The sequence below is a fragment of the Cyprinodon tularosa genome, unplaced genomic scaffold (genome assembly GCF_016077235.1).
Source record: "Cyprinodon tularosa strain WSP-4 unplaced genomic scaffold, ASM1607723v1 ctg309, whole genome shotgun sequence".
Lineage (NCBI taxonomy): Eukaryota > Metazoa > Chordata > Actinopteri > Cyprinodontiformes > Cyprinodontidae > Cyprinodon > Cyprinodon tularosa.
The window spans coordinates 156703-169032 of NW_024039018.1; the positions used below are offsets into that span (position 1 = coordinate 156703).

General features: G+C 42.6%; 2 protein-coding genes across 4 annotated transcripts in view; one reads left to right on the plus strand and one right to left on the minus strand.

Moving 5' to 3' along the window:
* The window catches only part of cog5 (component of oligomeric golgi complex 5), a 42868-nt gene extending 41777 nt beyond the window's left edge, over nt 1-1091 (minus strand). The window contains exon 1 of the mRNA XM_038292149.1: nt 953-1091. Coding sequence (XP_038148077.1) covers nt 953-1001 — 49 coding nt within the window. The 5' untranslated portion in view covers nt 1002-1091. The remainder of the gene's footprint in view (nt 1-952) is intronic.
* A 2716-nt stretch (nt 1092-3807) lies between these two features.
* Nucleotides 3808-12330, plus strand: part of LOC119788011 (NACHT, LRR and PYD domains-containing protein 12-like) — a 36338-nt gene continuing 27815 nt past the window's right edge. For 2 of the 3 annotated variants that reach the window (XM_038292119.1, XM_038292121.1), the window contains exons 1-2: nt 3808-3851; nt 6041-6229. In XM_038292119.1, the coding sequence (XP_038148047.1) occupies nt 6108-6229 (122 nt within the window). In that variant the 5' untranslated portion in view covers nt 3808-3851; nt 6041-6107. The remainder of the gene's footprint in view (nt 3852-6040; nt 6230-12330) is intronic. The other variant, XM_038292120.1, reaches the window with a different exon arrangement.

Here is a 12330-nt window from a genome sequence, read left to right on the forward strand (position 1 = left end):
TGAAATGAAACGACAACCCTGTCTGATTCTGCCTGAAAATCTCTAATCCAGGCGTTAATCCCGGGTTTAGAGAGACCACGCTACTGATGTGAGGGTGGAGCATCTTAACTGTGCCACGAAACTTGCTTCCAAAACCCAGAAAGTGTGAAATTTCTAGCAAAAAGTTCAAGTGAGTCAAAGGCTTTGAAAAGTCTAAGATCAATATTTAGCTGTTTGTAGGAATAAAGTGTCTATAATCTTACAGGTCAATAATTAGTCTAGTGTGGTTATTCTAACTTTCACTAAGGTGGATTGACACTCATCCACTAGTTGTGTTAATCCCATATTTAATCTATCAGAGTAGATGGGATCTAGCAGTGTTATTGGCCTCCAATTATCTAATAACAATTTCACTTTATTGGGCTTTGGAATTAGGGTTATAATCCCTCTTTTCATAGTAGGGGACAAATATAGGGGACAGATTAAATATATTCCAGCAGGGATTATAAAGCAGTAGTCTGACATTATTAAAAAATTGGTATAAAACTCTGCTGTTAAACCATCTTTTCCTTTTGACATTTTCTCAGTTGCTAAATCGAGCTCTTAAATAATGAGGTTTTCATCCATAAATTGCTTAAAATTCCCATCAATTATTTTCCTACATTTCCCAACTTTTTCAAAAATATTTAAAGATTTGGATGTATAAAGTTTTTTTTAAAATAAAAGTTTCTTATTTCCTCATTAACTTCATCTTGGTTATCAATACTTATACAATATTATCAATTAGTCATTCATGAATTTTCTTTTTGTTTTTCCAGATTAAATAAATAGGATGTGTTGTTTTTTCTTAAATCCCCTTCTTCCATCCAGCGGCCTTTAGAGCATAAACGCTCCTTTAGCTTCTCTGAATAAACATGATCCAATCGAGTTTGAATTTAATTCAGCTTGTTTGTCTAAAGTCTGTTTTACTCACCATCCTTCAGGATAGACTCCGTGGAACAAGCTTCTCTACGATCCTCCATGTTGACACTTCCGGGTGTGACGTAGCACGCTTCTTCTTCTACTATTTCTTCTTCTTCTGGTTGGATTTATTGGCGGCTGGCAACAAACGTTTAGTAGCATTACCGCCACTTACTGGTGTGGAGTGGGTGGTGATGGACTAACAAAACAAAAGGAACAAAAAAACAAAACAAAAGGAACAAAAATAAATAAATAAATAAAAGTATATATACGTATATATATAAATACATATATATACACACACACACACAAAATCTACAATTCACAAACACATTCTTCGCCCTCTCTATAATCAAATTCTATGAAAAATTATTGTAAATGTTTACTCCCCAAATTCTTCCTCAAAATATCTACTAAACTAATATTTTGTTTAATACATTTAAACTCTCTTCACATATATGTTCTCTCTCTTTCATATTGATGGCATTCCAGTAGTTTTCTTCTGAATTTCTTAGTCTTTAATTAAGTCCAGTTTGCCCAAATCATAACCTTGTTATTACTCTCTTCTCCTTTCTTTTCTGCTTCCATATCTTCTTTTTCTTACCATCTTCTAAATTTTATAAACCATCTTCCTGTTTTTTCTTCATCCCACCTTTTTTTCCATTTTTCCATCAGTTTTTCTTTAATAAAACTCTTTCTCTCTGATTTACTTGTTTTAACTGTAAAACTAAAGGATTATGAATTATTCTCATTGTCATTTTATCTGCCCGCTATTCCTTCTACTCCAATCTGTGCTGGAAGCCACACAAATACAACAATCAAACCCATATTTTTATTGTGAATAATGTATGAAATATTTCTAATAGAATGTTCATCCTACTATCTGATTGATTATTTTAAACTTAATAATGCAGAGCTTGAATCTGATTACAAAGTCCAATTTTAATGGTTTTATATCTTCTACCCATTGTAAAGCTAATATTATTGCAAACATTTCTCCTGTTTATCCTGATAATCCATCTGAAATTCCTTTTCCTATTTTTATATTGAATTCTGATATTATAAAAGCTATTCACTCAGATTCTTTCCTGTTGGTTTTATGAGGTTTCTGGTCCTGCACTGGAGTCAAACAGAATAACTGGGATTACATCATAGGAAGTGATGATGGATTCTCCTAGTGATCATTTTCCAGGTTAAGGGGGGGGGGGGGGGGGGGGGTATCCCCCTTTTTAAAGGGAAACGCCGTTTTTTTTACATTGGGCCTTTGATTTTACGTTATTACATCATGTTCTACTCACCCATATGAGTTTTGTGTCATTTCTGAAGAAATTCCGTTAGGTTATATCCAAGTAACGTCTTCCTATGGGCAACGACTTGAAGGCACAAACTAAACTGTTCATAATTTATTATTGATGGTACGCCAGCATTCAGAACATGTAGGCGAATCACTGTCCCCCAGACATCCGCCTTTATATTTTATATATTTATATCTTTTAAACACAAAGCAGAGTGTGAATGACATCAAGTTCAATGACTGGTGTAGCTGACATGGAACAACCAGACCATGCATAGTGCTTTAGGGTAATAGAATATATTAATTAGGCTATGGGAGCTTCTAAAAAAATAAAAATAAAAAATACACCATCCCGCTTCTTTTTTTATTTTACACCTAGACTATTGCTTATAATATCAGTTTGTTCTGAAGTAGTTAAAGAAGAGGAAGTACTGATTCCCAGGTGGAGACTAAGAAGGGCTCATTGGGAATTATTTCAATATTTAGTTAATAGTCAGTTAAAAAAAAAATAGATGAAACTTATTTATTGTGATGTGGAGTAACTCTGAGATTGTATCTGTTATGCAGCTGAAACTGCACTTTCTCAAACAGGGGAATAAAAGTCTGTTCCAATGTGGAATGAAGAATATAGTGCTGCTATAAGAGGAAGAAATAAAGCTTTTAGGTTGCTGAGGAGTTGCCATACCTTTGAGGCATTCATTGAATTAATTAAAGAGCAGCTAAGAAGGCATGTTGGAGGCAGGATTTTAATTCTATTGGATGACAAATTTATCAGAGGTATGGAGAGTTATTAAGAAGATAAATGGTGGGTTAGGTCAGGGTTCCTGTTCTAGAATTTAATGGGAAAATAGCTGTTAGTAATAAAGAAAAAGCAGAGCTATTAGCTAAAACGTTAAAGTACAAAGTTCAGAAAATTTATCTGAAGATATAAAGAGTTGTAAAGAAAATCCAGGAGTCACTAACAAAGCAATAGTTTCAAATCAAGATCTAGATAAGCCTTTTACTTTTGAAGCTTTTTTTTTTATCGGTCGGCCGCGTCGAGGACAGCAGACACCAATTACAATACTATCTCAGCTTCAGAAAGAAACACCTGAAAACAATAATAATTCAACTGAAACCAGTTGCTTGTTAAAATTCTGATTATTATATTGTTTGATCTAACCAAAAATAGTTTTAACCAACCAGATTGGTTGTTTTTACAGCCAATCTATTCTTAGAATCTATCCAGCTCCCCTACAAACTCCCACATCTTGACTGAATACTGAGGCTTTTTAAATGCCTGTCGAAGTTCTGTGTGATCTGAACCGCTCCCTGAAGTGGTCACATGGTATGGAGGTAGCAAGGCTTCGTACCTCAATCTACTTGACACACCTCTGAGAATGTCTCTGGTGGACTTTGCTCTGTGGGAGGCCGTTTCCATGTGGCTCAGGGGAAATTAAGCTCTGTACAGGTGATAACAGAGGCTTAACATGAATTTCAAGTTCAGAGTTCATCTATAGAGCAGAGCTGTTGAAGGCGAGAGTGAAGGCAACGTCTGTCTGGAGTCAGAGGATCTTTTTTCTAAGGGGGCCTGATTCTGAGTGACCATCTGACTTCCTGTCTACAAGCAGAACAAACTGTGAGTTAAATTTACTAACTTGTTTTCTACAACAATGGGTGTAGGTGGGCGGATGGGGTCTGTATGTGTGTGTGTGTGTGTGTGTGTGTGGGGGGGGGGGGCAGTGGTGGTGGTGTGTGTGGGGGGGTAGTGAGGTCTGTGAGCTAAAAACAGCTGTCAAAGGCTTTCTATGGAATGGGATATCCTGTCTAAAGATACTATTCTACTGAGGCCTGACTGGACCCTGACCTGAACCCTGACTAGAAACCTGACATGAAGCCTGACCTGAACCCTGACTAGAAACCCTGACCTGTACCCTGACTAGAAACCCTGACCTGAACCCTGACTAGAAACCCTGACCTGAACCCTGACTAGAAACCCTTACCTGAAACCTGACCTGAACCCTGACTAGAAACCCTGACCTGAACCCTGACTTGAACCCTGACTAGAAACCCTGACCTGAACCCTGACTAGAAACCCTGACCTGAACCCTGACTTGAACCCTGACTAGAAACCCTGACCTGAACCCTGACTAGAAACCCTGACCTGAACCCTGACTTGAACCCTGACTAGAAACCCTGACCTGAACCCTGACTAGAAACCCTTACCTGAAACCTCACCTGAACCCTGACTAGAAACCCTGACCTGAAACTTGACCTGAACCCTGACTAGAAACCCTGACTAGAAACCCTGACCTGAACCCTGACTTGAACCCTGACTAGAAACCCTGACCTGAACCCTGACTAGAAACCCTTACCTGAAACCTCACCTGAACCCTGACTAGAAACCCTGACCTGAAACTTGACCTGAACCCTGACTAGAAACCCTGACTAGAAACCCTGACCTGTACCCTGACTAGAAACCCTGACCTGAATCCTGACTAGAAACCCTGACCTGTACCCTGACTAGAAACCCTGACCTGAATCCTGACTAGAAACCCTGACCTGTACCCTGACTAGAAACCCTGACCTGAATCCTGACTAGAAACCCTGACCTGAAACTTGACCTGAACCCTGACTAGAAACCCTGACCTGAACCCTGACTAGAAACCTGACATGAAACCCTGACCTGAACCCTTACCTGAAACCTGACTAGAAACCCTGACCTGAAACCTGACTAGAAACCCTGACCTGAAACTTGACCTGAACCCTGACTAGAAACCTGACATGAAACCTGACCTGAACCCTTACCTGAAACCTGACTAGAAACCCTGACCTGAACCCTGACTAGAAACCTGACATGAAACCTGACCTGAACCCTTACCTGAAACCTGACTAGAAACCCTGACCTGAACCCTGACTAGAAACCCTGACCTGAACCCTTACCTGAAACCTGACTAGAAACCCTGACCTGAAACCTGACTAGAAACCCTGACCTGAAACTTGACCTGAACCCTGACTAGAAACCCTGACCTGAACCCTGACTAGAAACCTGACATGAAACCCTGACCTGAACCCTTACCTGAAACCTGACTAGAAACCCTGACCTGAAACCTGACTAGAAACCCTGACCTGAAACTTGACCTGAACCCTGACTAGAAACCTGACATGAAACCTGACCTGAACCCTTACCTGAAACCTGACTAGAAACCCTGACCTGAACCCTGACTAGAAACCTGACATGAAACCTGACCTGAACCCTTACCTGAAACCTGACTAGAAACCCTGACCTGAACCCTGACTAGAAACCTGACATGAAACCTGACCTGAACCCTTACCTGAAACCTGACTAGAAACCCTGACCTGAACCCTGACTAGAAACCCTGACCTGAACCCTTACCTGAAACCTGACTAGAAACCCTGACCTGAAACCTGACTAGAAACCCTGACCTGAAACTTGACCTGAACCCTGACTAGAAACCTGACATGAAACCTGACCTGAAACCTGACTAGAAACCCTGACCTGAACCCTTACCTGAAACCTGACATGAAACCTGACCTGAACCCTTACCTGAAACCTGACTAGAAACCCTGACCTGAACCCTGACTAGAAACCTGACATGAAACCTGACCTGAACCCTGACTAGAAACCCTGACCTGAACCCTTACCTGAAACCTGACTAGAAACCCTGACCTGAACCCTGACTAGAAACCCTGACCTATTATTGCTCTTAATCCCTCATAACTCAGCATAATCTGGGGAGGCTGGTGTTACTGAACAATGATGATGCCAAAGCTGGAGAGAAAACTCATTTCCTTCCTGCTTTGCAGGACAGTGCAGATTCCTGCTTCCTGGAAAACACAGCAGGAATAGAAGGTTTCTGGATTCTTCTGGAGGATGGAGGCTGACATGGAAGAGCGGATGGCGTCTCCAGGATCCAGCTGTCCGTCTGTGAAGAGCGACCAATCTAAAAATGATCCTCTATCCTTTGGGATTAAACCTGGATTCTCAGACTCAATGTAAGCAAACTGGTTCTACGGCCACAGAGTCTGAGGTGGATCCATGAGAGGAGAAGCTTCAACCAGGAAGTGGCAGCAAGATCCCACCTGTGCACAGAATTAGGAATTAATCATTTACAAAATTAGGAATTAATAATTTACATAAGTATGAATCATTGACAGAATTCTGAATAGTAATTTACAGAATTAGGAATAATTTACATAACTATAAATGATTAATTTACAGAATTTTAAATTAATAATTAACATAATTATGAATAATACTCTCAGTAATTATTACATCCTCGAGCTTCAAGTTGATCAATGGAAAATATTCCATATCTACTGATAGGCACTATTTTTGGTTCTGAAATAGAGAAATCAATTTCTAAACTATTTAAAAAAAAACTTTGAAATCTGAATACAAAACAAAAGAATGTATGTGAAATTTTAAGAAATGATTATATTTAAAGCTCAAATTACGCATGAAACCCGTAAAAGTGCCAAAACCTTCAGGTTGTCCAAATGGAAAACAATTAAAATAACGGATAAAAACTTCTATTTTATTACATCAAATAAACTCTGGTGTCCTAAAGCACTTAAAGGCATCAGCCTGTCATGGTTGGTTTAGAAATCAAACCCACATGCAGAACACCACTTGGAGATTGATAAAAAGTTCAACAGAGTTTATTAAAGGTTTGCACAGAGATAACATGAACTGGATTCTGGAAACTGGTCCGGGCAGGATTCTCAGGCGTCTGCAGAGACGGATAGTTTGATTAGCCAGGTTAACAGATTAGTTGTTGAGTTTTCAGATGTTTCTGAAAATACCTTGAAGAGGTCCAGGCTTTCTTTTCTGAGAGAGGGAACCGGTTGGGTCCAGAGACTGTTGGTTCAGCAGAGTGCTCAGCAGCAGCAGCGTCTAGCTTCTAACTTTCTAGTGACAGACCTTGGTTTGGGGGATTAGCTCTTTCCCAGAGAGCAGCAGGTGGATTCCAGAGTGAGATCTTCAGGTTTGGCTCTTTAGGGCAGGCAGGCAGGTAACAGGTTAAGCTCATCCAGAGCTTCAGACGAGAGACAGGTTTCCTATGAGCGAGAAGACAGAGGCAGGTTAGAATTGGTTTTCTCTTAGAGACAAAGATTCTAGTAGTTCAAAGGCTCAGGTTCGCTAACCAAACTTGGTCAACACTGCGGCGTTGAAGGAAGGTCTGGCTGCTGATTATATAGGCAGGTCTCCTGATGGGCTGATGAATATCAGCTGTGCTGAAGGGCTCCAGCCCAGGAGATCCACAGCGCACTCTGCTGGAGAAGGTGGAGAATCTTCAGATCCCAACAGTACCCCCCTCTCAACTACCGCCTCTTGGCGGTCCCGAGGATGTGGACGGAAGGGACTTCTTGTAATCCTCGATCAAGGACGGATCGAGGATAAACGAGCCAGGAACCCAGGTGCGGTCCTCCGGACCGTAGCCCTCCCAGTCGAAGAGGTACTGCCAACCGCGACCTCGCCGACGGGAGTCCATGATCCGGCGAACCGTGTAAGCCGGATGACCATCGATGTTCAGGGCGGGTGGAGGGGTGTCGGAAGGCGGACACAAAGAACTAGTGACTACAGGCTTTATCTGGGAAACATGGAATGTCGGGTGGATGCGCAGAGAAGGTGGCAGGTGCAAGCGGACAGCAGAGGGGTTAATTATGCGATCGATTTTGTATGGACCGATGAACCTGGGTGAAAGTTTCCTGGACATAGCCTTCAGGGGAATGTCTCGGGTCGACAACCAAACCTCTTGGCCTGGAGTGTAGTCAGGGGCAGGACGTCTCTTGGAGTCAGTAAACTTTTTGGTTGAGGCTGACGAGCGGGTGAGGGTGGTGATGGTATCCCTCCAAATACGTTGGCAGCGGCGGATGTGATGATGGACTGATCTGACCGTTATCTCTCTCTCGTCTGTGGGGAAGAGTGGAGGCTGATACCCTATGGAAACTTGAAAGGGGGATAAACCAGTAGAAGCAGATTTAAGGGAGTTATGAGCATACTCAATCCACGTCAGGAACTGACTCCAGTCAGTGGGATTGTTCGAAGTCAGGCAGCGGAGAGTGGACTCGAGTAGCTGGTTCATCCTCTCCGTCTGCACATTAGATTGAGGATGATAACCAGAGGTGAGAGAGGATATGCAATTTAATGCAGAACAGAAAGCTTTCCAGACCTGTGAGATGAACTGGGGACCACGATCTGAGAGGATTTCTTGAGGAATACCATGGAGGCCAAAAACATGCTTCACGAGGAGCTGAGCCGTCTGGAATGCTGTGGGGAGCTTTCTGAGAGGAATAAGATGACAGGCCTTGGAAAATCGATCGACAATGGTTAGTATTGTAGTCATACCTCTGGAAATCGGGAGACCAGTGACAAAATCGACAGCAATATGAGACTAAGGACGGGTTGGAACAGGTAGAGGATGCAGCAGACCAGAAGGTGGTTGGTGGGAGGTCTTGTTTCTAGCGTAGATGGGACAAGCCAGAACGTACTCTTTGACGTCTTTATGCAGAGACGGCCACCAAAATCGCCTGTTTATGAGGGCGATGGTTCTGCTCACTCCAGGATGGGCCGAGAATTTAGCTGCGTGCATCCACTGGATGAGGCGGGATCTGACGGAAGATGGGACATACATTTTATTTGGAGGACCATTACCTGGGTCAGGTTCAGAAGCCAGGGCAGAGTTGATCAGATCAGTGATCTCCCAGGAAACGGCTCCAACGGTACATGAGGCAGGGAGAACAGGTTCGGGTGTCTCAGGTTGATCGGTGGAATACAGACGAGAGAGAGAGTCGGGCTTGACGTTCTTGGAACCAGGTCTATAGGAAATGATGAGATTGAAGCGTGAGAAGAACAAAGACCACCGTGAATGCCGTGGGTTAAATCTTTTTGCCGATTTGATATAAGCCAGGTTCTTGTGGTCTGTCCCAACCAGAACTGGATGCTCAGCCCCCTCGAGCCAGTGTCTCTATTCCTCCAGGGCGAGCTTAATGGCAAGAAGTTCTCGGTCTCCAACGTCATAATTTTGTTCGGCTGGAGAGAGTCTGCATGAATAGAAAGCACATGGGTGAGTTTTCTGGTCAAAATCTGACTGCTGAGATAGAACAGCTCCTACACCGGAATCAGATGCATCCACCTCAAAGATGAACTGTTTCGTAGGATCAGGCTGAACCAAGATGGGGGCACTGGAAAAGAGTTTCTTTAATTTATTGAAGGCATTTTCGGCCTCAGGGGTCCATTGGAATGTTCTTTTGACAGAGGTAAGAGCTGTGAGGGGTAGAGCTGTCTGGCTATAGTTTCTTATGAACCTCCTATAGAAGTTTGCAAAACCAAGAAATCTCTGAAGTTGCTTGCGGTTTTCAGGTGTAGGCCAATCCAGAAATGCCTTTATCTTGTCTTCTGATGGCTTTACCCACCCGCCCTCGAGCACAAACCCTAGGAAAGTGACAGAATGTTGATGAAATTCACATTTTTCAGCTTTCACAAAAAGTTTATTTTCCAGAAGTCTCTGAAGGACTAAACGAACATGTTTCTTGTGGTCTGAGAGGTTCTTGGAGTAGATCAAAATATCATTGATGTAGACAAAAACAAAAACATTCAAAAAATCTCTGAGGACGTCATTGACAAGAGCTTGGAAACAGGCAGGAGCGTTCGTGAGGCCAAAAGGCATGACCAGGTACTCAAATTGCCCTAAGGGGGTCTTAAAGGCTGTTTTCCATTCATCCCCTTCTCTTATTTTAAGGAGGTGGTAGGCGTTTCTTAGATCGAGCTTGGTGAACACTGTAGCACCCTGTACAGGTTCAAAAGCTGATGCCAGTAATGGTAGGGGGTATTTATTTTTGACTGTAATCTGATTCAAACCTCTGTAGTCTATACAGGGGCGCAGGGAACAATCCTTTTTACCCACAAAGAAAAAACCAGCACCGAGAGGAGATGAAGATGGGCGAATTATTCCAGCAGCTAGAGATTCATTGATGTATTTTTTCCATGGTTTCACGCTCTGGTTTGGAAATGTTATACAATCTACTGCTGGGAAGAGGGGCTCCTGGTAGTAAGTCTATGGCGCAGTCATATGGTCTGTGAGGTGGAAGAGACGTTGCACTGACCTTACTGAAGACTGGTGCCAGATCATGATACTCGGGAGGAACAGAAGTAAGGTCAGCAGAGTCCATCTCTCCCCTACCTCTAGGGGACTGAATAGTAGGAGCTGCAGAACAAAGACAGGATTCGTGACAGGAGGTGGACCAGGATTCAATGTGGCGTTCAGCCGAGTTGATATGGGGGTTATGACGTTCCAACCACTCGAATCCAAGCACCAGGGGAGAGCAAGCTGAAGGAAAAACAAAAAACGTTATCATCTCCCGGTGGTTTCCAGAGATAAGCAGTTCTAAGGGTTGTGTCTGATGAGTGACTTGATGAAGCTTCTTTCCATCGATAGCACAAACTCTGAGAGGTTTAGTTAAAGGAACAGTCTAAATTTTTAACTGCTGGACCAGGTCTGAATCAATAAGGTTTCTTTCACAGCCAGAGTCAATGAATGCTGATAAGCTGAGATTCTGGTTAGAAAAGAACAGAGTAGCAGGCAACAACAAATGAGGAGATTTCTCAGATCTTAGGTGGCCCGTCAGACTCCTCACATCCTCTGACGGGCCCTGGCTTTTGATTTAGCCGGGCATGAAGCAATAAAATGGCCAGTCTCACCACAATACAGACAGTTTAGCTTTAAATCTCCGTTGCCTCTCTTCAGGGGATAGCCTGGTGTGTCCAATTTGCATGGGTTCGGCCTCCGCTCCTTCTGAAGAAGAGAAATGAGAGACTTGGACAGGCGCTGGAAGAGTCTGATTCTTAGACCTTGGCTTGGTACTGGGTTCTGGGGAACCAGAAAAAACAGAAGCATAATTAAATGCAGGAGTTGAAACAGGAAAATTCAGGTTTCTCTGCCTTGAGTGATTTCTAGTCCGAAGTCTGTTATCCAACCTGATGGTCAAACGGATTAAATCCTCCAAACTAGCAGGTTCGTCTATTGTGGCGAGTTCATCTTTAATGTTGTCATTGAGAGCCTTAAAGTAAGCACTCTTAAGTGCGCACTCGTTCTAACCTGAGGCTGCGGCTTTAACCCGGAAGTCAATGGAGAACTCAGCTACTGTCGAATCTCCCTGTTTTAAATTCAGCAGGGCTCGGGAATCAATAGTTTTATCTGAGTCATGGTTGAAAACTTGAGAAAACTCAGATATGAATTCAGAAAAAGTACATGAAAAACTGGACTCAGAAGAGAACCTTGCCTCCGCCCATTCAAGGGCTCGACCAGTAAGCTGAGAGAGAATGAAGGAAATCTTTTTCCTATCATTTGGAAAACTGCCAGGAGAGTGTTCAAAAAGCAAACGACATTGAAACAAAAATCCTTTACACTCCTTTTGGTTACCTGAAAATCTTTCAGGAAGACTTGGACGGAACTCAGGAAATGACGTCACGGACAGTGACCTTAGAGGCGGAAGTGGTTCCGGAACAGAACGGACTGCAGGCGTAGCATTAGCATTTCCCATGTAGCCAGCGTAATTCTGCAAGACTTGGTTCTGATATTCAAGTTTGTTGTGTAACTCACGGAGGGTGTGCGCTTGTCCAAGGATTTGAGTGTCTTGCTCCTCAAGCCTCCTCCGGAGGCAGGCGCGCTGGAAGCTGTTTCAAGCGAGGGGGGCTGATGGCTGGGTTGGAAAACATGTGACGTCATTATGTTGAGGGCTGTGGCTGACGTTTTTAACATAATATTTTTAGCCTACATTTGTCGCCAAAAACTGGCATTTAAAATGCATCGGAACAAAGCATGAAGTTTTAAACTTTATTTCTTCTCTTTTAATCATTCAAAATAAAAAACATCTCCCAATCAACAGGATCAGGAATACTGGAATAAAACATGGCCTAAATATAGCCTAAACTGAGCATTGAACGTCTTGAAAGTCCATTCAACTATGGATATGGGGAATGATTTCATATCTGAAACAAAAAACACTCACAAAAAAAAAAAAATTAACTAATTTCATATTTTATCACTAAATAGCTTAATACAGACATAATATTTAGTGATATGTAGCCTTAT